General features: G+C 38.9%; 2 protein-coding genes across 3 annotated transcripts; one reads left to right on the top strand and one right to left on the bottom strand.

Annotated features, from left to right (window-relative positions):
- The first annotated feature begins 14,706 nt into the window (after positions 1-14,706).
- LOC123924621 lies at positions 14,707-15,888 on the top strand. 2 transcript variants are annotated; one of them, XR_006814790.1, is made up of 3 exons: positions 14,707-14,857; positions 15,080-15,775; positions 15,833-15,888. XR_006814790.1 is itself a non-coding variant. In XM_045977570.1 (2 exons), exons 1-2 carry the CDS (start codon positions 14,801-14,803, stop codon positions 15,704-15,706), a joined length of 684 nt encoding a protein of 227 aa, XP_045833526.1. In that variant the 5' UTR covers positions 14,707-14,800; the 3' UTR covers positions 15,707-15,888. The 2 variants fall into 2 exon arrangements, 1 of the variants encoding a protein (XP_045833526.1); XM_045977570.1 differs by having other exon boundaries at positions 15,080-15,888.
- A 5,165-nt stretch (positions 15,889-21,053) lies between these two features.
- Positions 21,054-24,529, bottom strand: LOC123898271 (leucine-rich repeat receptor-like serine/threonine-protein kinase At1g17230). Its single transcript, XM_045949188.1, has 4 exons — positions 23,972-24,529; positions 23,040-23,300; positions 21,972-22,808; positions 21,054-21,639 (listed from the first exon to the last, which is right to left on the bottom strand). The coding sequence occupies exons 1-4, from the start codon at positions 24,411-24,413 to the stop codon at positions 21,158-21,160; spliced, it is 2,022 nt and encodes a 673-aa protein (XP_045805144.1). The 5' UTR covers positions 24,414-24,529; the 3' UTR covers positions 21,054-21,157.
- Positions 24,530-25,216: the final 687 nt, after the last annotated feature.

Raw genomic sequence — 25,216 nt, 5'->3', positions numbered from 1 at the left:
TGGATTATCTCATGTTAATTTAGGGTAAATTTTTTTTTGAGCCATTGATTTGATAGTGAGAGAAAAGAAAAAGGAGAAAAAGGTGAATTGAAATGTGGTGATTAAACAAATTGAGAAACATGAGAAAAAACTAATGAAGAGAATTCATTCTCGACCGGTACATGAACTACTACATAATTTGTACTATGTAGATTTTGCTAAAAGAAAGTTGGTAATTGTGTTAGATAAAGTTGTGTAGGGTGAGGATGCTCGTAGAAGATAACTATAGAGAGATGAAAAAAATAAGGAAAAAGTTAACTTGTGCCCTAAGGGTACATGTTAAGGAGATAAATATGAAAATATTTTAAAAATTGTGTATTCAACTTCTTAAACATTATAAATATGTTATAACATTAAATATTAAATTTCTATATTTAGTTATCTTATCATGTTCAATTCGAATTTGATTTCTAATGGAAACAGTATTTGGCCAGATTTTACTTATCTCACGGCTAAATTCTGAATTACCGGAACTTTCTTTATCAGAGAATCAGGCGACTAATATAAAATAAAAAGAATAAAAAACTTGTGTGCACTCTAAGCTTTAAGCTTTATGTTTGATTTCTACTTGTTAGACTCTAAGCAATTTTGATTATCTATAAAATGGAGTGTCAGCCATAAAAAGAGTGTACTTGTAGATGAAAGAGTAGAGTCTATAGACCATAGTTTGGATGAGCCTTTATAAAACGATAGGTTTATATAGTTTTTCTACCAAGTTATTTATGACATAAAAAAAAGTTTAAGCTCTGACTAACAAGGACTTAGCTATGCGGCCAAAAACTTTTTTTTGGTTTTTCCAGTGTGTCTATAATTAAGGTACCAGTTTAGTAATCAACCTTTGGTCTTGTAATTTTTATATAGAGCTTATTTTTTCTCTAGAATCCCATTTTCCCCATTTCTATTTCTACTTTAAACCTAGCCTATTTTTTTAAAACCTAGTCTATTTTTTTAGGTTTAGTATCGAGTTGAATTTCATTCTATATACAATAGAAAATGATTCATATATTTCTATTCTAGTTGTAAAATGACTATTAAATTATTGGCTTAACTATATTTGGTCCTTTACGATTATTTTAGGTTTTAATTTGATCTCTTATGTTTAAAAAGTATTAATATGGTCCCTTACGTTTATTTTAAGTTTCAAGTTAGTCATTTCCGTCAATTTTGTCACATGTGACAGCCAATTTGCATATGTGGATAGACACGTATGCACTTGGACGCACTGACACGTGTACTATTCAAATGGTGTTAGTGACAAAACTAACGGAAATAACTAACTTGAAACTTAAAATAAACATAAGAGACCAAATTAATGTTTTTTAAACGTAAAAGACCAAATTAAAATCTAAAATAAACGTAAGAGAAATTGTCAGCTGTTGAATTAATCTTGCGGCTACAAAATGATACTTCTTCTTTTTCAAATTATAAGATTTTTTCCCTAATTTTTTTCTAAAGTCAAGTTTCGAACCAAGTACCTCTAGATTTTTTCTCTTTACCGCTTAACATAAGATATCACTTTTAATTTTTTACATTAGGCATTAATAAAGATTAATTTCTCTTATACCAAAAAAAAATTAATTAATTTCTCTACAAAAATTCTTAACTATTACTAACAAACTTTTCAGGTAGTATTTAGATAAATTTTTTCAATTCACTGCATTTCATGATTGTGGCAGACCGTGTAGCCTTTATTCTTCACAATTTAGGGCCAATTTGAATTATTTGAGTTTATACAAAATAACTTATTCAGTATTAGAGATGAGTTCGATGTTTTTGTGTTGGCTTAGGTACGACCAATTTACTTCGGTATGTGCGGTTCACATTGGTGAAGCTTGGTCTACTTTCGGCTCTTGCTAATTGGGTTCATGAATTGAATTTGGGACCGATTGATTTTGAGCTCGATTCGAAGAAAGTCGTTGACATGTTCCATGCGCATACACAAGATGTTACTGAATTTGGTGTTATAATCTCCTATTGTAAGAGTCTATTTTCTAATTATTATAGTAACTCTGGTGTTGAGTGTATTGAACAAATTCTGATTAATGATATCTATGTACTTTTCTACGATAGGGTATCTCAATCCCTTATACATTCATATGTATTTTCAAGTGATTTTGAGTCATTCAAACATTAGTTGCATTGAATATGAAAAGTTCATTGGAACTTAAGCACATGAGGAGACCTCAAACCAAAAAACTAGTCCAATAAATGGAAGAGTCTTATGACTTAAATATCACGGTGAGCACTATCAAATACTCGTGGGACTGCTAACATAGTCATTTCTGCGTCAATATTCTTCATGCATATTTATGCACATTCCCAACTAGATGATAACATTGTTTCTAGTTGTCATCCAATCTTTATAAACAGGTGCCGCTACCTCCCTCCTATAGTACATTGATTGGACCAAAATAGTGATTGAGAGATTCTAATTGTCTTTTGAACACCAAGTTAATTGATTCAAAAAAGTTGGTAGTTATATGATCCCATCATCAAACTCACGAGTTCATTTTCCTCGATGGATATTGTCAACCACCTTATAGCTCATTTGCCAACCAGATAGGTGCGAAGGCACAAGCGCAACCAATATCCGTTTCCTAAAAACCCTCTTAAAAAAAAAATACACATTTTTTACGCACATACGACATTTGGAAGTGCATGAAAAATGTGTATTTTAAATGTTTAATTATAAAATTGCACTATTTTGGACTCTTTTTTTTTTTTGAAAGTAATGTTCTAAAATATGAATTTCTTTTAGTATTTCCTACGTAAATTGGAATTTAGATTAAACTCCTAAAGGATCATATAATGTGTTCTGGACTAGACTAATGCTAGTCCACCTAGACCCTCACAAAGTCCACATGGCTTGCCCAACCACCTCCATGTCAGCATGGCACAACCTCTCCACCAAGATAGGGTAAAATTACTACTCTACCCACTATCTAAGGGTGATATCTTGGCAGTCCCTCTTAATGGGCCTTGGCTAGTCCAGCCCACTAAGAGGACCTTTGGCCCAGAGCTGGGGGCTATAAATACTCTCCCTCTTGGGAGAGCAAGGTAGAACACTATTCATTATCACAATTACTCTCTCTCTCTAACTTCTCTCTAGTATCTCTTTTGCTCTCTACCCTTACTGACTTAGGCATCGGAGCACCTGCAGGTACAACCCCCCCCTCCGTGGATCATCTGCTCGGACTTGCTGCCTACCACCTGCTCAACGGACTTCCAGCTGGCCTTCTACCTGTTCTGATCAACAGTTAAGATCAGTGGCGCCGACTGTGGGGATCTGAGTTCTCCCCTTCTTTGTTTCGAGCAAGTAAACCAAAGAACAAAACCAATCAATCACTTTTTCATCATGGCCAGTGCATCTCATTTCAACAATGACGTTGAGGACGCTGCTCCTCCTTCTTCTCCCCGTCTGCCTCCTGTTCTCATCACTGACCTCCAGGCCCTCCCCGAGTCTGACCCTAGAGACGGGCAGGAAACTTCCTGGACTTCTGAGGATGGCGACCTGGTCGTCTTGACTGAGAAGCAGGCAGGGAAGCGCCCTCAGTCCGAGCAGGGCAGATCAGCAGAAACCGACTTGTCCACTGCTTCAGTTACCAATGCTGAACTAGCAGCACTCATAGCTGCCCTAAAGCAAACCACCGAAGCTCTCCAGGGCCAGAATCGCCGAATGGACGAGCAGAATATGAGACTTGATCGCTTGGAAAGGAACCAGCGATTCTCAAGGAATAACTCTCCCCCGAGGAGAGCTCCTACTTCTCCATCCCCTCCTCGTCAGGAAACTGTCAGACAACGACGACCTGCCCTTGAGAGGATCGAGCAACCTGGCAGAAAAAGAGACCATGTCTCCCCTCCCCGCGAGGGTATATCTTCTCCGAATGTGAAGAAAGGAAAAATTGTGGACCGAACACCTCCTCGTCGTCATTCCCCCCAGGGACTCAGCTTAATGACCAAACAAGGGCAGCCAGCAAGCCGCAGCCATCACACTGACCAATTCTCCAGGAGCCCAACTCCTGATCGTGAGGGCTCACCTCCCCTAAACTCACATGAGAGTGACGAGGATGATCCCCGCTGCCCTTTATCTCACGACATACTTCAAGCACCCGTTCCAAAGGGATGTGAGCGACCACCTCCTCTCCCAGCTTATGATGGACTTTCTGACCCAGACGAACACATCGCATCAGTTAATGCTACCCTGAACTTCTTGAGGGTCAGTGGAGCAATTAGATGCAGAATATTTCCAACTACTCTGAGAAAGGGAGCTATGGCTTGGTACCACAGCCTAGCTCCTCGCTCCATAACCTCATGGATGGATCTGTCCGACCAATTCCGCAGGCACTTCACTGCTTCCCGCAAGCAACCAAAGACCGAAGCAGTCCTGGACGCCATTTTCCAAGCTGATAACGAATCTCTCCGCAGCTTCATAGAGAGGTTCAACAAAGAAGCCGTCCAGGTAGAAACAACCGATGATATGAAGAAATACTTGCTCCAGAGGGGCCTTAGGCCAAACTCCGACTTTGCTAAAGCCGTTGGAATCGAAAAACCGCGCACCTTTGGCGACCTCCTCCTCAAATCTCAACCCTATATCCAATATGAAGAGCAACAAGCTGCAGATGCTGCCCGTTATGGGCGAGCAGGAAACAGTCAACCTGCTCCTCGTTCAAATGCTGAACAGTTCAGCCGAGGAGGAGGAAGACGAAGAGGCGAAAGGCCTAGGGAACCCCGTGGACCTCCTAGCACGTTCAGCAACTATACTCCCCTTAGCAAATCCCAGGAAGAAATTTGGAAAGAGTGCAACTCAGCTGAGTTCACTAAAGCAGGAATCAAATTTCCAAGACAACAACCCACAAAGCCTGGCCAAGACAAGAGCAGGTACTGCAAGTATCACAAAGGTTACGGCCATCTGACTGACGATTGCATACAACTTAAAGACGCCATTGAAATTCTGATTAGAAATGGGCAAATGAAACAATACGTGAAGAGGAGCAATGCTCCCCGGCCAGAAGCTGCTGAGACCAGCAACACTGAAGAAGCTGCACCAGAACGATCCGGGCACAAGCCAGTTGCCCTTGCCATCTCCAGAGCTGAAGACTTCTTTGTCCCTGACTACTTGGACGACACCTATGTTGCTCCCACACTGAACAAATGGGACGCACTTGCCCAAGCCATGGTTATCTCTGTTGGAGGTTTTGACAAACAGACTGTGGGATCCATCAAGAGAAAATTTGAAGAATTGATAGATGGCTCCTCCAACCTGAGTGCAACTTTGGATAAACCGAAAGGGCAATCAAAGCCCTTAGCCTTCTATATGGAAGAGCTGCCCGGTGGAACCGCAAACTCCCAGATACCCCTGCTCATCAGAGTGGACATGGCAAATATGGACGTCCGCAGGGTACTGGTCGACCAAGGAAGCTCCTGTGATATCATGTATTCCCAACTTTTTAAAACTCTGCAATTGGATGAAACCTACCTCACTCCCTATTTTGGATCCGATCTTTCTGGATTCAATGGGGCAACAACCAAACCATGGGGCTACGTAGACTTGCTAGTCACCGTTGGCTCCGAAGAAACTGCAAAAACAATCAAGGTGAAATTCCTGGTAGTGGACTGCCCGTCTCTCTACCAATGCATCCTGGGCCGGACAGCCATTGCTGACTTAATGGCTGTCCCATCAACCGCCCATCTCAAAATGAAGTACTACACGCATAAAGGCCAAGTTGCAACCTTACATGGAGACATTGAAGCAGCAAGGAGAGTCTTCAATGACTCCTCCAAGGGAAACGAGTACATCGGGCAGCTCCCCGAACCAAAGAAGTCCAAGGCAGCAGCTTCACTACCCTTGCCAGAAATCAGCTCTATTGACCTCGACAGCCGCTTTTCCAAGCAGGAAAGCAAGGATGAAAAGAAGCTCCGCAAGGAGATGAAGGAGGACGACGAGGCGAGCCAAGAGCACCGTCGTCCAGTGCCGGATGGAGAGTTTGAGCTGATGCCCTTCGGAGAAGACCCGAACAGGGCAGTGAAAATTGGGACTGGGCTCCCCGAGCTTGCTAGGAAACAACTTGAAGCCTGCTTGAAGGAAAATGCTGATCTGTTCGCCTGGCACGCTTCCGAGATGCCCGGCTTGGACCCCAACATAGCATGTCACCAGCTGACTATTGATCCCACTGCACTTCCCGTTGTACAACGTAGGCGTAGGCAGTCTCCTGAGAAATCGGAGGCTGCAGAAAAATGTGTAAAAGACCTCCTAGAGGCAAATTTTATTTCGGAGGCCAGGTATACAACCTGGCTGTCCAACGTTGTACTCGTCAAAAAATCTAATGGAAAGTGGAGGATGTGTTGCGACTATACCGATCTTAACAGGGCTTGCCCTAAAGACTCTTATCCCTTACCTTGCATTGATAGACTTGTTGATAATTCTTCTGGCTTTAAATTATTGTCTTTTATGGATGCTTATTCAGGTTATAACCAAATTCCAATGGCAGTAGCAGATAGAGAAAAAACAGCTTTCATGACCGAGTCGGGCAACTATTACTACAAAGTAATGCCCTTCGGTCTCAAAAATGCAGGAGCTACATACCAGCGAATGATGAACAAAGTCTTCCGAGGACAAATAGGAGACATGCTCGAGGTATACATGGACGACATGATCGTAAAATCCCCCGAGGAACTCGACCATGTCGTGCACCTTCGAAAGGTGTTCGAGCAGGCCAGGAAACACAACATGAGATTCAACCCAGAGAAGTGCACCTTCGGGGTCCGAGCAGGTAAATTCCTGGGATTTTACCTAACCGAGCGAGGAATTGAAGCCAACCCTGACAAGTGCAGAGCTTTTGCCGAGCTCCCCACCCCGAGCGATAAGAAGTCCATACAAACTCTTAACGGAATGCTAACATCGCTTTCCAGATTTGTATCCAAATCAGCACAACATGCACTTCCCTTTTTCAAATTACTAAAGAAAGAAGCGGTCTTCGAATGGACAGATGAGTGCGAGCAAGCCCTCCAACATCTGAAAAAGGCCTTATCAGAGCCACCTGTCCTCTCACGACCAAGTGACGAGGAGGTATTATACCTGTACCTTTCCGTCGCCTCAGAGGCTGTAAGCGCAGCTCTCATTCGTGAGACAAACGAAGGGCAGAAACCAGTATACTTTACAAGCAAAGCCTTGCAAGGTCCTGAACTAAGGTACCAACAAATTGAAAAAATAGCTCTTGCACTAGTTTACGCTGCGAGGAGACTAAGACATTACTTCTTGGCTCATACAATTGTGGTCCGAACAGACCAACCAATTAAATCCTTGCTTGGCCGACCAGATATGGCGGGCAGGATGCTCAAATGGTCCCTCGAACTCTCAGAATTCGACATTCGTTACGAGAGCAGAAAAGCTCTAAAAGCCCAAATCCTAGCTGACTTCGTCGCAGAGATGACGAGCTCCTCCCCTACAGTGGACGGGGCAGATAAATGGACAATCTTTGTGGACGGAGCATCAAGCGCCACAGGAGCAGGTGCAGGTATCATTCTTGAAAATGAGAATGGCTTACTAATCGAGGTCTCCCTAGCACTATCCTTCCCAACTTCAAACAACCAAGCAGAGTATGAAGCATTCCTCGCCGGACTACGTTTGGCCGAGGACTTGCAAGCCAAGGAGATAAAAATCTACACAGATTCGCAACTGGTCGCCTCACAGGTGCTAGGAGAGTATCAGACCAAGAATGATAACCTCTCTGAATACCTGGTGCTAGTAAAAGAAAAAATCACCAAGTTCAACTCTGTTGAAATATTACATGTTCCCCGCGAGCATAACAAAAGGGCAGATATCCTGTCCAAGCTGGCAAGCACAAAAAGGAAGGGCGGAAACAAATCTGTCATCCAAGAGATACTCCCTCGTCCAAGCATAGAAAAACCAAGCAGGGTTGTGGACATAAACGTCATTGGCGACAAAGACTGCTGGATGACTCCAGTATACAACTTCCTCGAGCACGGAACTCTCCCTGACGACCAGAAACAAGCAACTATAGTCAGACGAAGAGCCTGCTCTTATGTCATCCTTGATGGAAAACTATACAGGAGAGGATTTTCCATTCCTCTCCTAAAATGTGTGGACGAGGACACAGCAGATTACATCCTGCGCGAAGTCCATGAGGGTATTAACGCCCAACACTTGGGAGGAAGGTCACTTGCCAGGAAAGCTCTACGAGCAGGGTACTATTGGCCTACTATGCAACAGGACGCCAAAGACCACGTCAAAAAATGTGACAAATGCCAAAGGCATGGGGATATGCACTTAGCTCCCCCTCGAGAACTAAAATCTTTGTCTTCCCCCTGGCCCTTCGCCTGGTGGGGCATGGACTTACTTGGTCCTTTTACCAAAGGACTTTATCAAAATCGCTACCTAATAGTAGCAGTGGACTACTTCACAAAGTGGGTGGAAGCCGAACCCCTCTCCGACATCACATCACTCAGAGTCCTGCGCTTCTTCAAAAGAAATGTGCTAGCTAGATTCGGAATACCACAGGTGGTAGTCACAGACAACGGAACACAGTTTACAGACAAAGATTTTCAAGCATTCCTTGTTGCCCTGGGCACCAAGCAGCACTTCACATCGGTCGAGCACCCCCAAACCAACGGGCAGGCTGAAGCAGCCAACAGAGTAATCCTGAGAGGGTTACGAAGAAGACTTGACCAGAACAAAAAGAAATGGGTCGAAGAGCTTGACAATGTACTCTGGGCCTATCGAACAACCCCACACTCCACAACTGGAGAGACCCCCTTCCGAATGGTATATGGAACGGAGGCAGTTATCCCCGTAGAGATTGGGGAACCATCTCGTCGGACTGAGCAGCCTCTTGACGAGGAGCAAAATGACGAAGCACTTCGAGAGGAGCTTGACCTCGTCGAAGAAATTCGAACAGGAGCTTCTTTAAAGGAGGCCACCCTGAAGCAGAAAATAGCTGCCCGTCATGACACCAAAGTCATCAAAAGAGAATTCGAGGTGGGCAGCCTCGTCCTAAGACGCAATGCAGACTCCCAGGAGGGCAAACTTGCACCCAATTGGGAAGGACCATACCGCGTCATTGACAAAACAGAAAATGGTGCATACTATCTCGAGGACCTTCGAGGAAAGAAACTTCCTCGACCTTGGAATGCCCAGAAATTGAAACAATATTACAGCTAAGTTATTGCCACACCAAAAAAGGCTGCTCGCACTTCAGAACACAACGAATCGAGCACCTTGAACAACGGAGGGCACCATGGCACACGTGCTCATCTAAAAACCATAGCAGGGGAACTAATTCACCATAAGGGAAGTGGAACTCCTGCTAGACGAGGATAACTCTCGAAACGAGCCCATCGTCCCCGTGCCACGACCTAGCACCCAGCTCGCGATGGGAGGTTCAGGTTGCGAAGAAGGGTACACTAGCGTGCTCGTATTCGCGTAACTTAGAAACAACTCTAAGTGCTTATACAGTTCCCTAAACTGTTTAAGTCAAAACAGAGGAGACTACCCTCAATAAAACATGCTCAGTATCAAGCAGGGGAAACCTCCCCGGCAAAATAACAACGAGCGCAGCATTCATACATGCAAAAATATGACAAGTATACAAAATTGGCATAAAAATAAACAGGCAAAACTTAGCACACCAACTTGCTCGGACGGGGACACTAACGTGCCCGGACGAACACACTAACTTGCTCGGACGAGCACACCGACGTGCTCGTACGAACACATCAACCGGCTCAAACGAACACACCGACGTGCTCGTACGAACACATCAACCGGCTCAAACGAACACATGACGTGCTCGAACGATCAAAACAGGGAGGGGATACTCTCCGGTTCCAGTTCGAACAACGAAATTTCAGTCATGCCAATAACGGGGAAGAAAACCTCCCCGGCCCAACGTTGGCAAACAAATTAGCATAAAATTTCGCTAAGTTAAAAATGGGGAATAAAACTCCCCGGCTCAAATCTCAGGCGAAATTTTATCCAAGTTAGAAACGGGGAGGAGAACCTCCCCGGCTCAAGATTGATAACAAAATTTCATAAAATTTTCTAAGTTAAAAAAGGAGGAAACATACACGCGAGCAAAAATAAGGAAACATACATGCGAGCAGGTATAGACGAGCAGTTTTATACAAGCATATATAAAAAACGGGCACCTGCCCGAAATTGTCATAAAAATAAAAAGACGGGGACAAAAGCCCACTTGTTCCAATATTACAAATCATGGCTCAAAGGCCCCAAAAAATTCAAAGAGACAAAAATAAATTACAATAAAATGGGAACATCTACTCCTCGCATCTATCCTCCTGCTCGTCTTCGTGACCCTCCTCGAGCACCCCTTCAGCGTCTTCCTCCTCTTCATCAGAGTCGGCCAGTCCAGCCGGAATAACAATCTGGCCATCCTGGACCTGCCCGTTCACATGCATTCCTCGGGTCACCAGCTCCACATCAGGATTGAGACACTTGATTTGCTGCACGGCATTCTCGAAGGCGTACTCAGTACCCTCTACAAAGTCATGGGACAGCTGAGCAATCACCTTGACCAAGTCTGCTCGGGTGGTCAACCCCTCGGCAGCCTTATGCTCGTTCTCGCCCGGAGCCATGACAGCATTAAGCCTTTCAATTTCAGCCCGAGCAGCATCCAAATCCTCTCCCCTTTTACGGTGCTCGTCCAGCTGGTCACCCCAATGTTTTTGCTTCTCCCTGAGGTCATCCACAACAAGTTCGAGCTGGTTGATCCGACCTTTGGCCCGCTCGTGCTTGGTCCGGGCAGTGTCCCGCTGCTTGACTAACGTTTCCCGCTCGTCACCAAGGACAAGGCTGCTCGAGACCATTCGCACCATAGCAGCCATGTCACGAGCATGCTGCTGCCGGCGAACCTCTGGTTCCTGATCAAGAATAGCAGCCCGTTCAGTTTCAAAGACCTCCGGAGGATACTTCTCAAAAAATCTATCCACGGTAAAGCACCGAGGAACTGGAAAATTTCTGCATCCTCCCATGCCCGCATCTTCAACCGGGGAATCTTCTTCTCTTGTCCTCTTCGCTGGAGGAGGCCGGGGAGCTGAGGTAGGGGTGCCCGAACCAACACCCGAGGTCCCAATCACCTGCACGGAAGGGGTCCCCGGCCTCACTTCCTGGGAAGCTCTGGCAACAATCTTCTTTTTTCCTCGGCCAGACCTGCTCGCCTTCTCATCCTGCTTGGCCTTCAGCATGCGCTCGGCAATGGTTTCCATTTCGTCTGCAAATAAATGACGAACACGTTAGTAAAGCACGAGGAATACACACAACAATAGCAGAAATTTTTCTAAGTTAAAAATAGAAAAGAAGCAATACCCAAGCACAGCCTAACCTCCCCGGCATTCCTACACTTGAGGAGGTTCCTAGTATTTATAAAGCGGGGAGAGACCTTCGCCTTCCCATGCTCGTCCCTTAGTGTGACTCCCTTACGAGTCGTCCAGATGCCCGGAGTAAAACCGGCCACAAAGGCCTTCAAATTTTCAAAGGCAGCCATCTCCTCGGGAGACAAGTCTGCGTCCCCGGTAGTATACTCCTTAGGTTCCTTCCGGAAGTGATCATACGACCAACTAAGGGGGAACTTAGGAACTGCTCGGAAGATAACTTGCCCGTTGTCATCTTTACGAGCAACACCCTGCTCGTCCCTGTCTTCTTCCAGTTCCAACAAACTCTCCCGGGCAGCTGGAGACTCTGGCCGGATGATGAAATACCTCTCCTTGAAGTCCTTAATAGAATCCACAAACATTTTAAACAATTTGACATCCTCGTGATGCTTTAAGGAAACCCAATTCTGACGAGGGGCACGCCCAACCTCCCTCGCCGGCTTACGTTGAATCTTGAAAATTCTAAAGAAAAGGGGAAGAGTGGGAAGAACACCTTTATACGTGCAGAGGTGCTCGAACCCCATAATAAAAGACCACGAATTTGGATGCAGCTGCGACGGAGCCACCTGCAAGGCTTTAAGCACGCTGGCCGCAAAGGGGCTGAACGGCAGCCTGAGCCCCATCTCCTTAAATACAAATTCGTACATAGCAAACCCATGCCCGTCAAAAGACGAGCACACCCGTTCACCCTCCCCGGGTATACGGGTCGACCAATTTTGAAGCCCGTCTGCTCTCTGCTGCTCGACGGTCATATATAATCTTGGATCCTGGGAACTAAGCGCCGAGGCTATTCCCCGGGGTTCTGGAGCAACCCAATCCAGCGCAGGATCGGTTATGCAGTCGACCAATGTATACTTCTCCGCACCCTGGCTTTCCACAACCTCCTCGGACTCTGACATTTTACAACCTGAAATGCAGCAAAAACAAAGTGAATTCGATGATCAAATCCACCCTTTCACCGCAATTCAAGTGAAAGGGCGCAGGATAGGACGAGGACGCTGTCCCCGACCAAAGCCCTTTTCAAATGGCAATCAAAATCGTTTCCGAGGAGGATAAGGCAAATAAAGACGGGGAGATAAGCTCCCCGGCATGAAATTTAAACAACAAATTTCGTGAAGTTTTCTCTAAGATAAAGACGGGGAGGTAAGCTCCCCGACATGAAATTTTGACAACAAATTTCATGTAAAAATTTCTAAGTTAAAAACGGGGAGGTAAGCTCCCCGGCATGAAATTTTGACAGCAAATTTCATGCAAAATTTTCTAAGTTAAAAAGGGGGGAGATAGGCTCCCCGTCACGAAGTCAAACTATCTAAAGTTTCAAACGGGGAGATAGGCTCCCCGTCACCTAAATAAACTATCCAAAGTTTCAAACGGGGAGACAGACTCCCCGGCTCTTAATAAACTATCCAAAGTTTGAAACGGGGAGATAGGCTCCCCGTCACTAGTCGTCAAATCTAAAGTTTCAAAAGGGAGGAAAGCTCCCCGGCACTAAATCCATATGGTGCCCGGCACGTTCATCCTAATGTTCATAAATTCATACATTCTTCATGTAAAAAACGCCCAAAACTGGGCAGAAATGACAAAAGATAGATCTAAGCAGCAAAATTTGGAAGAATTACCTTGAATATGAGGGAAATCTGAAGAGCGATTTGACTAGGATGTTTAAACTTCAGAGAAATCCACAAGTGAAGAGAGAGAGTGAAAAGTAAAAATGAAGTTCACTCTCCTCTATTATATAGATCAAGCCAGGAAAGTGAAGAGACGCTTTGATCCAATGGTCCTTACACTCCCTCGTAAAAATCAAAGCAGTAAATGCACCCTTTCACGTCCCCAATGAAAGAGGATGCTTGAATTTCACTCGAGCAAGTCTTCAAGCAAAAAGCTGCACTTCGCAGAAAACCTCCTCGTTGCTAACTTCCTCGTCATAGCAACGAGCAAACAATTCTTTCTTGAAAAATCGTCTCCTCGTCATCATTGCGAGCAACAAAACTTCTCGTTGTTATCTCTTCGCTATAGCAACAAGCAACTGTTCCATCTTGTGCAATATCTCCTCGCAGGAGATACGAGCAACACATACTTCCTCGTAACCATAATTACGAGCAGGATATTAAACACCCTCGAAAAATCGATTCGAGCAAAACACTGCAGATACTTGCTACAAGCAAGTCTTTGACGAGCAACTTCCTCGTCCACTTTTGTTCAAGAGAGGTTGCAAGGAGATTTCTTTCTGTACTTGGGCACACATCTAAAGTCATCACTCCTATGCCTAGGAGCAACGACTTGGGGGGCTCCTGTTCTGGACTAGACTAATGCTAGTCCACCTAGACCCTCACAAAGTCCACATGGCTTGCCCAACCACCTCCATGTCAGCATGGCACAACCTCTCCACCAAGATAGGGTAAAATTACTACTCTACCCACTATCTAAGGGTGATATCTTGGCAGTCCCTCTTAATGGGCCTTGGCTAGTCCAGCCCACTAAGAGGACCTTTGGCCCAGAGCTGGGGGCTATAAATACTCTCCCTCTTGGGAGAGCAAGGTAGAACACTATTCATTATCACAATTACTCTCTCTCTCTAACTTCTCTCTAGTATCTCTTTTGCTCTCTACCCTTACTGACTTAGGCATCGGAGCACCTGCAGGTACAACCCCCCCCTCCGTGGATCATCTGCTCGGACTTGCTGCCTACCACCTGCTCAACGGACTTCCAGCTGGCCTTCTACCTGTTCTGATCAACAGTTAAGATCATAATGTATTTCATTTTAAAGTATAAACCAAACTTGATGTGCTGTACCAATATCAATCCAGGAAGCTCACCTAAGTTATATTTTGAGTCAACAGAGAGATTGATGAAATCAATTAGTACAAGTATATACATAGTATAATACTTGTATAAATATATACCTACTTTAATTTTTTCTATGTGGCATGTACAAAAGAATCCAACATACGTGTCATACTCATGTGTGCATTGTCATTTCCATTTCCAAATCTCAGATCTTAATTAACAAAAAAGAGAATAACTTGTGCTATTATTTATTCAACTTTTTTCCTTTAAAATTAATATTTTCAATATGACAATATACCTACCTAAGTTGGGTACATACATACACATGCAATGCAACCAAAGAAGCTTTATTAAATTAAATCAATTTTTATATAATACATATCATTTTGCATCATCATCATCATCATATATTTATCTATACTCTAAGCTAGTTGGAACATGACACATGACCCACCACAAGTCCACCCTTCTATATATATATAAGCACAAGAACCAAAGCCAAAGCATTCATCATCTGTATCAACTCTGAAAATCCTCTGCAACCCAAAAACAAAACCTTACAAGAACTATGGCTTGTTGGTCTGCAGAAAATGCCACAAAGGCCTATCTTAGCACTTTGAAAATGGTAAGTCATATTTTTCTCATATTAGTCTCTCTTTAAAATTATTCTTTTTTTCCAGTTTACAATGAAGTCAAGAATCAAACACAGAATCTCTAACATACTACTCAAATTTAGAAATCACTAGACCATACTTAGTGGCTTTATATGTTTAGAATTTAATTTCACATAATATAAAGTTTTATTTTTTTTTATTATCTAATTTTTGTGTTTTTTTTTCTTCTTTAGGGTCATAAAGCTAAAGAACCAAATGTAGCTGAATTTATATCAGCACTAGCTGCAGGAAACAATGCACAAATGATGATTGTAGCATGTGCTACAAAAGCAGATTGTACAACACTAGCTTTAATGGCTGCTGCTAATCAAACTAGTGGACAAGTAATTTGTATTGTCCCTAATCATAAAGATTTAATTGCATCCAAAAAAGCTTTAGGAGTTTCTTCTAATCAAGTTCAATTCATGGTTGGAGAAGCACAAGAAGTGCTTATGTTAGAACAATTTGAAGCAGCTGATTTTTTGCTTATTGATTGTAACATTAAAAATCATGAAGATATTCTCAAAACAATTCAAAATGGTAGGTTTGAAAATGGTGGTACAATTGTTGTAGGGTATAATGCATTTAGTTGTAAAGGGTCATGGTTGTCATCATGTGGATCAAAGACTCAACTTTTGCCTATTGGAGAAGGACTTTTGGTCACAAGATTTGGAATGAATGATAATAGTCCGAAGTATGGAACAAGTAGATCAATGGGGAAGATGAAAAGTCATTGGGTTGTTAAGGTTGATAAATGCACAGGTGAGGAACATGTGTTTAGGGTTAGACATCCTCATCATGGGAAAGTTATTCAAACTTAGATTAATTTTGTGGTTGATCATTTTGTACAAATTAGTTAAAGAAGTTAATTAGATTCAGGGTTTTGAATAGCAGTCGCAGTAACTGTTGGATTAATTGCTTCACAATCTTTGATTTTGTAAAGAATCGTGGTTAAATGCAGCATCAGTTATGGTCGTGTTGTGGTTTTGACAACATCGAAAAATTGTTATATCAGTTATGTTTCGGACCGTTGTTTAAAACTTTGATTAGATTATTAGTACCTTAAATTTCATCTCCATTTGATTCCCTTAGCAAAATGGGGTACTAAATTTTGCTTTTATTATTATTAAGCAGTTGGAATGAGTAATTTTATCATGTATATACTAAATTATTTACATATATTAAGACTTGTTATTGTTTTGCATATGTATTTACAAATTATAGAATCTTGGTCAAGTCAAATTGGCCTTTTTCTTTTAGCAATTCATGGAAATACCGTTCAAAAAGTTGAAAACATTTGAAGGGGCACGTGAATCTTAGAAAATCCTTATTTGGGTTGGTTAGACTTTGAACACAAAACCCCCAAATATAGTGGATGAGCATGTTAAGGATATATAAATTTTAGAAATTTTACAAATTAAACTATATATTATTCAGTCTAGAATAGATCAAGTGTATTAAACTTTATAAATGTTTTCAACCCAAATAAGGATTTTCTAAGATTTATATTCAGTGTATTAAACTTTATAAAATTAAAATGGTTATTATAATTTTTTTTTGTGGATAATATTATTATAAAAAACAATTAAAATGATTAATGTTCAATCAATCAAATATATTTTTAAAAATTTAAAATATAAATAAAATTATTGGCCAAAAAAAGATATAGATAGATATCCTATCAAACAAATATACATAAATATTGACTATAATTTATGATTGTGATATATTTACAAGAGGAGGGATCCGTTGACTCAAGGAGTAAGTCTCTATTGACTTACTCCGCTTAATAACTCGATATCGGCATTATATTTCTTCAATTCAACCGTTGAATTCAAAGATCTGATTGAGTAGATCAACTCCACAAATTTTTATAAAAATTCAAAACCATTTGATACTTTTTCTGATAACTTCAATTGAACGTACGACAAACTTTTAAAAATACCGTTGAATTTCAATAGTCTGAATACATAACTACATTTTTTGAATTTTTATAAAAATTTATGAAGTTGATCTACTCAATAAGATCTTTGAATTCAACAGTTGGATTGAAGAAATATAATACCGATATCGAGTTATTAAGCAGAGTAAGTCAGTGGAGACTTACTCCTGGAGTCAACGGATCCCTCCTCTATTTACAAATAACTAACTTGTTGAAAATTTAACAGAGTTTTTTTTATCCTGCAGAGTGCAGCGCCCCCTTCACATCAGCAGTTAGTTTTTTCATTTTCATCCTTCGAAAAAGAGGGATGATTTTTGGGTAAATTGTTAACCTAAAATCATCCTCTAAATTATTTTTTCTGTTCTTTTCACTTAAATAAATAATTTTTACCTATATTCAAGGTTGTCAGAACCGGACCGGTCATCGAACCGGCGAGTTCACCAGTTCAAGGTTCAATTGGTCGGACCGGATTCAATCGGGGTTGAACCGTTTTTAATTAAATATATATTTTAATAATATATAAATAAAAATATAGGAATAATTGCTCAATATTTCATAATTTCACACATTAAAATATCACAAGTCAAAATAAAATAAAATTTATAATTCAAACCAAATGAAAAAACAGATGAAAAACAAAAACCTTTCCTATTTCTACGACGTCGTTGTTTTGTTTCAGATTTTTTTTTAAAAAAATTAAAACGACGTCGTCTTGCCCTGTTTTTTTTTTATAAAAAAAAACTGCAAAACCGCTTGAACCGCCCCGGCCGGTTCGCCGGTTCGTCCCGGTTCAACCTCGGTTCACGCATTTTTTTGCTCAAAACGGAACCATTTTCAGTTTTAAATGAATTTGAATTTGTATTGTTTGATCTATTATATCAATTTGAATGACTCTCATTTTTAATGGATCTTAAATAAGTTTCTTAATATACTACAAACACTATAATTTTTTTTTGCAGTGAGTTCACCTTATTCTTTATTTTTTGTCCAGATACAAGGTCACAAGGACCTTCAATTGTGATTATATGATCAACTTGTGTTATACTAATAACTTAATTAGTTCTACTTGATTAGAGAGTTGAACCCTTGAGCAGAGTATCCACGTGAAAATGATAAAACCAGAGAAGACAACAGGCTGTACACACAGAACAGTAAGAGTACCTTAAACTCATTGTTTTGTTTTTATGCTACTCTAATCACATATTCAAATAATTAATAATCACCTTGATCAGTGATCTGCTACTATAGTAATATCATGGGGCATTTGTTGGTTTGTCTATGTAAATTGCAGCACAAACCTTCAATAGTGCTGTCTGCTTAGTTGTATTATTATATCATCATCATGTAATTAATTAGGAGTGTGTGTGTGTGTGTAATAATTCATTAGCAATTAAGCAGTTTTAATTAATTAGCACTCAACAACAGCTAATTGTTGCATACTACATGTACTGCCACCACCATTAACGTATATATGTATCTATCATGTGAGCTTCAGAAGTCTTGTCTTCATATATTATAGCAATTGCTAATTATACTATTCTATAGGTTGAATTATAATTAAGCTATTTGATATATTTCTTAACGTACCACTAGTACTACATTAATTATCAACTCTTCCAACATTCATCTGTCACACAGACCCAAAAAAATACGGTGAGTAATGCTAATGACACACTCCTAAACACACTCTTTTAATATACTCCTATCACATAACGTCTTCTTTTATAGCTCTTATTTCAAAGGTTGATCTTTTCTTCTCGTGTGCTTTTTGAATATACACATTTCATTAATTGAAAGTTTATATAAAATAATTGTGTATTTAACCGTTGTTGTGGATTATGGCCACGAGCATCATCTTCCAACAACTCGGATGAATCTTACAAAATAATATCAAGTTACATAAAATCTGAGGATTAGATTGCGAAAATTTCTCATCTCACCTACTCACTTTCTCATCAACCCCTTGGAAATTCTATTTTTGCCCTTGGTCAAAAAATTCGGAACGCGTTTTCCGAATTTTTTTAGTTCAAATTTGGAAAAAATTCGGAAAACACATTCCAAAGTTGTTTTTAAAGGCAAAAAAAATTGGAAAACACGTTCCGAATTTTTTGATCAAGGGCAAAAATGGAAAAATAGGGAGTGGATGAGAAAGTGGGTAGGTGGGATGAGAAAGTGGGTAGGTGGGATGAGAAATTTTCTTAGATTGCCCCTAGATTTTATGTGTCTCATATACACAAATCTCTCAAGGTAAAACAAGTTTAAGGGAAGAAAAGAAAACGATGTCAAACATTATTTCACAACTAAAGAATATTAATAGTATTTTCTACTAATATATAATAAGATATATAATGGGTATAATGGACATATATAATGGACATATCTCATAACAAAGATCCTTACTACTTAAACCAATTTATTATTGGTCTCAGCATATCCTCAAACTTAAAATTCTAATTTGTTTTCCCACCCCTCAAACTGTGACTTGGTGCATTTTGTATAATGGGCTAATAGTGGCCCACTCTTTTCAAGTTTGGACTTTGGGCTGACTCCTTCAAAATTTCTCATCCCACCCATTATGTTTCTCGCTCACCTCCCTAGCACGCAAAAAAATTCGGAAAATACGTTCTGAATTTTTTTCTAGTGTAAATTTTACTTTACTGAAATTTACACTAAAAAAATTCGGAAAACGTTTTCCGAATTTTTTTGTAGAACAAAAATTCAGGAGGTGGGTTGAGAAGCCATCTGACTCCTCAATAAAGAAATTGAAGCCCAGGATTAAGAGTGAAATCCATCACCACCCCACACACATCTCTGATCTCATGGATCTTCCAAATTATTATTTTTTGAAAAAATTATTATTTTTAGATTTTAAACTTTGGTTGTATTTTTTTCTCAGATTATAGAATCCGAACATGTCATTTATATGATTCGAGCGACCAAAGACAATTTAGCTGAACTATAAATTAAAGACTTCAAGGTGAAGAAAGGTGTGGTCGAGCGACCAAATCCGTATCCGAGCCACCAAAGGCGGAGGGTGAAGAAACCTTGGTCGTCAAGCAAGCCCTAAAACTATAAATAGAGCTCAAAATAGAATCTTAAGAAACCAATTCATTCTCCCACGACCAGAACACTAGAACACAGAGGAAAAAGGCATAGGAGATAGAGAGTGACCACAAGGGAGCGAAGGGGGATCAACTTCCATCATATTTCCATCTCTTATTAGCATATATTGTAAGGTTGTCATGGTAAAGTGTAACTAATTTCCTATGTTACTGGGATTATATTTAATTAGTTATTATTGTCTCGTAAACTTTTAATCTGGCTAGTTATATATAATCTCTATTTCGTTATCAATGGTGTATTTCTATGCTTAATGTTTTTTTGATGTAAAACTCCGAGATTGATTATTTGATTTAGAAAGCGCTAGACATAGACTTTTTTAATTTACTTAGAGGATCTGACATAAATTCATCTATAAAAGTTAATTACTAGACATGGGGCTAATTTCATAGTCACGACATTATCGGATCATAAAACCGTTATATGGATTAACTAAGCGAGACATCGTACGTAGGTTAATAGGTATAACAGATTTCTAGTTGTTTGCCCGACATAGAAACATACGATGAGTGATGGATGAAAACATAATTGAAATATGGGAAATATATAATCGATTAAGAGGTTACATTAGAAATATTTAACAATATATAATTCCAATAGCTTGTCTCTTTGTTATTTCTTCCTAAATTTATGTGTTGAGAAGTTGAATGTTAACAAACAAACTCCTTTTTCTATACTTAAAACAATATTGACTGCTGAACGGTTTTGATATCGCGCGTGTCTCTATAAATTTGATATTTTATTTTTTATAAACCGTCATACTTACTGTTGTACGGCCCTGCAAAAATTGATATAAATCCCAATAATATGAAGGTTTTAATTTTTTATATTTAAAAATAAATAAATAAGTATTAAGCTTAATGAATTTACCAAAATCATAACCATCCTAGATTTGATTTTTGAAATTTAACATTAGCTAGTTCATATTAATTGAAAAGTGATGATATTTTCCATAACACATTCAAATTTATTTATTTTTTGGTAAAAGTGATCTAAACACAACTTATTGAAAGACAAGGCACCAACATATATATCATTATTTGCAATTGAAAAATTAATTTTATAAAGTAAAAATCTTCACTTTAAGAGCATATTCTAGGGTTTTTATAAGGAGAATGAATGTGTTTACATATGTAGCACTAATTTGTCATCTCATTATCCAATCCTAGTAATTAATGGGATGATAAATGAAGTAATTTATACATTGAAATCAAAGACAACTAGTACAATTGCTCAATTCTTTAACAATTGCTTCCATAGATGGCCTCTCAAATGGAGACTCATGCATGCAAAATAAAGCTATTTTTGTCAATTTAGCTGCATCACATTCAAAAAATCTTCCATTAAGATTCGGATCCATAAATTCCTTGAAATTGAAGGACTCTGCAGCAAGTCTTATTGAGCTAGTTATCTCCTTCTTCCCAGAAAGGATTTGGAAAAGCACCATTCCAAAAGCATAAACATCACTTGCCTCCGAAAACCGACTGGTAGTTGCGTACTCGGGCGCCATGTAACCCTTTGTTGCACTAGCTTTAAGTGCAGAGAAGACAATGTCATTTGTAAGAAGCTTGTACAGGCCATAATCATCCAACAGTGGATTGTACCTCTGATTTATTAGAATTTTGTCACTTGAGATGTTATGGTGAATAATGATGGGTTTGTTTGCTTTGTTTGAATGCAAATATGCCATACCTGATTAAGAAAACAAGGTTTAGTAATTATTACAGACATAAAGAATGAAAAACGAATAAGTAAGCTAATTAGTCCTCGAAATTGTAAGCATTAGGCAAAATAGTCATTGATTCTGCGAATTGGCAAATACATCCTTGAAGAAGTAAATCTCCAGCAAAATAATCCATTTATAAACTTTTACTTCTAGAGACTATGACGTGATACATTGATCGAATATGCGACCCCTCCACATTTGGGACTACTTTAATTTTAGAATATATTTGAAAATTGCCTAATGTGCAAAAAATTCTAAGAAAGGCATAATCTGTTGAGAGGTAAAATAGAGGGCTAACCTTTAGCAATTCCTTTTGCAATAGAAACTCTAGTTGACCATTCAAGTACTTCTTCATCACTTTCTTGCAAATCAAGGAAACGTGACAATTTTCCATTAGGAACAAAATCATAGATCAGAAACCATTCATCTCTTTCCCTTGAACAACAAAATCCTCTCAACCTTACTAAATTATCATTCCTCATTGATGCCAAACTATTCAATATCTTCATAACCTCTTCTTCATCATACTTGCAACTATTTTTGCTAATTCTCTTAACAGCAACAATAGATCCATCTCTTAAAACACCTTTATATGTTGCACAAAATTCACTCTTGCCTAACAATTTCGAATCCGCAAAATTTTGAGTGGCTAACTCCACTTCTTCCAAGTTGAACATGAAACTACGGAACCTGTATTGGCTATCCCCGTCGAAATCTCTATAATCCACCAAAGGGTCAGATCTAGTAGAGTACTCAAGGCAAGGCAAAGGAGACTCATTTTTCCGGTATATACCCTTGGCTTTGTCGGTACTTGGACGACTATCAGAGATATGTAAAGAATTTTCAAGATATTGTTTTCTTCGACGCAGATGTATTGTGAAGGCTAAGATACCAATTGCCAACACTAAAATCATAACCACAGATATGCCAACAATAATTGATTTGGCTTGATTGAATTTCGATGAATGGCGGCATCGATTTCCAGTACAAGATAAACTCACATTTCCAGTTTCTGGGATATATTTTGTTGATGATCCATCTTTGCTTGTATTGCAAGTTTTCAAGGATGTAAACCCAACTCCACATAACCCCATATTGTGTTCATATAAAAATCCATCATGTAGTCTCTTAAGAGCTTCATTAAATCAAGCAAAATAAATAAATAAATAAATAAAACATATTTTAGTGTATGTTTGGATTGGAAATTAGTTTGGCAGAATTACAGTGATACCGTGGTTTTGTTAAAATTTCAAAATGCAGCTTTTGTCAAAATTGTGGTGGTTCACCGTAATTCTGTCAAATTTATCGCTAAGCAATGGATAGAAATCAATGAAATTAAACAAATGTAGTAACAAATCTATCATACCAGGAGGAACATTCCCAGAAAGTGTATTGTTGTGAACATCCAAAACTTTCAATGAAGGAACACTAGCTAGGCTAGTAGGAATGGAACCAATGAGATTGTTAGAGCTCAAATCTAGTCTCACCAACATATTCAAATCACCTAGACTAGCAGGGATAGCACCAGTTAATTGGTTTGATTTCAAAGCAACAACAGTTAACTTTTTGAAAGCACCAAGTTGGGTAGGTATTCTTCCTGTCAACTGATTATAAGAAAGCTGCAAAACTGCATAATCAAGTAAAAAGGGCAAAACATAATAAGCACACTTCAAATAAAAAAATCAACACACTTCCTAGTTTGATCTTTGAATCACTAATAATTTTGATCAGGGAATATATAAAAAATCTAGGTAGCAACTAGCAACTTTAATTTTGATCAGGGTCTTGTTTAGATAAGCAATTCAATTAAGTGCTTATAGTATAAGCGTGTATCATATAGGCGCTTATATATAGGTTATTTCTTTAAAATAAAACAAAGTCGATTTTTTTTTTTTTTGGGTTTACGAAAATTTAGGATGAGGGGATGATGTCTTAGTCCAAGGCAGGGAAGACCTTAGGGCTCTTTGAGCACTCACAAAGGTAATTACATTTACCTCCCTCCAAGAGCACTATAGCGGGGCTCGAACCCAGGACCTCGTGGACTCAAGACTTTTCTTTTTACCACTAGACCAAACCCTTGAAGTTCAAGTCAGATTATTTTCATATAAGCTATAAGTTATATTTAGGGCTTATAGAAATAAGCTGAATACGAACATGTCATAAGCAATTTTCATAAGCACTTTCAAAAAGTAAAAAAAGAAACAAACTTTCAGTCCAACTAACACGAACAAAAACAAAAATAGAGCACATAGAATAACAAAAGTTTCAATCTTCTTCAACATTATCACAACTACAAACCTTGTAAATTCTCCATGCTTCCAATCTCAAAAGGAATTTCCCCATAAAATTGATTCACATTCAAATACAACTCACTAAGTTGAGTCAAATTCGAAACATCCCTTGGTATCTCACCATTCAAAGAATTATAATGCAAGTAAAGTCCTGTCAAATGTTTAAGTCCAGCAATGGCTGATGAAAGTTTCCCTGATAAACCTTTTCCTTGCAAAGAAATGTTAACAACTTGACCCTTTTCGTTGCATGCTACTCCTTCAAAAGATTCACCACATGGATCACCATTGATAGTCCAAGATGGTAAAAAATGATTCTTTGGATCCAAGCTAGCTTTCATGTCCATTAATGCTCTTAACTCTATATTCCCACAAACCCATGTTGGATTTATGAAGAAGAATATGTGAAAAAAGAGAAGAAGTAGCTCTAATAGTGAAAAACAAAATCCCATTTTGATTAGATTTTGGAATTCAAGAAAGATTGGATTTTGAGTTCTTAAGTTATAGAAATAGATTATGATTGTTGAAGAGAGTGATGTGATTGTGAGCGTTACAATTGCAAAGTAGAGACAGTAGTGTGTACTAAATGAAAATGAACACTTTGTGTTACATTTGATATATTTTCAAAACTTTATAGTAACCGCTAGTTTGCACACGCTTTCATTTTTTATTTTTTTGGTGTTTTCTTGCACACGGTTTCTTATCGTCACTAAAGTAAAAACATATTATAAAGTGGGTTATTAATTAAATTTTTTAAAGGAAGTTTATTAAATAAACTTCTTATTTTTGACACAATTTTGACTCAAAGTTTTTTATTTTTTTGGTACATAATTTTGACTCAAAGTTATTGACTTTATACTTTTTATTAAATAAAATTGTAGTATTTTTATGTACCAAAAAAGTGTCTTTGGGACATTTATTAAGAAGTCCAAAATTTTTTTAAATTGATCTATTCAAACACCTTAAAACATGGTTGTCTCTATACATTTGGAGAATCATGGCGAATACAATTATACAATAAAGAGGCTAAAGAATTTCGTAAAATTAATACATATTTTGTTTAAAAAATTTATTTTTTTGATTTAAAATATAAATAACATCAATAATATAAAAAATAGTCATATTCTAATTTTTGACACAATAGTCATATTCTAATTATTAATAATAAAATACACCTTCAAATATATATATATATACATTTAAAATATAAAAAACATCAATAATATAAAAAATAGTCATGTTCTAATTTTTGACA

The sequence above is a fragment of the Trifolium pratense genome, linkage group LG1 (assembly GCF_020283565.1).
Source record: "Trifolium pratense cultivar HEN17-A07 linkage group LG1, ARS_RC_1.1, whole genome shotgun sequence".
NCBI classification, from domain to species: Eukaryota; Viridiplantae; Streptophyta; class Magnoliopsida; order Fabales; family Fabaceae; genus Trifolium; species Trifolium pratense.
This window is presented reverse-complemented; position numbering and strand designations above follow the sequence as displayed.

What these genes read in the sequence shown, in the direction of transcription:
- LOC123924621 (XM_045977570.1), top strand. Translation starts at nt 14,801, where the DNA reads ATGGCTTGTTGGTCTGCAGAAAATGCCACAAAGGCCTATCTTAGCACT. An exon ending in ATCTTAGCACTTTGAAAATG is followed by an intron (nt 14,858 to 15,079) that starts GTAAGTCATATT and finishes TTTCTTCTTTAG; the next exon opens with GGTCATAAAGCTAAAGAACC.
- LOC123898271 (XM_045949188.1), bottom strand. Translation starts at nt 24,413, where the DNA reads ATGGGATTTTGTTTTTCACTATTAGAGCTACTTCTTCTCTTTTTTCAC. An exon ending in TTCTGGGAATGTTCCTCCTG is followed by an intron (nt 22,809 to 23,039) that starts GTATGATAGATT and finishes GATTTAATGAAG; the next exon opens with CTCTTAAGAGACTACATGAT. An exon ending in TGCAAAAGGAATTGCTAAAG is followed by an intron (nt 21,640 to 21,971) that starts GTTAGCCCTCTA and finishes TTTCTTAATCAG; the next exon opens with GTATGGCATATTTGCATTCA.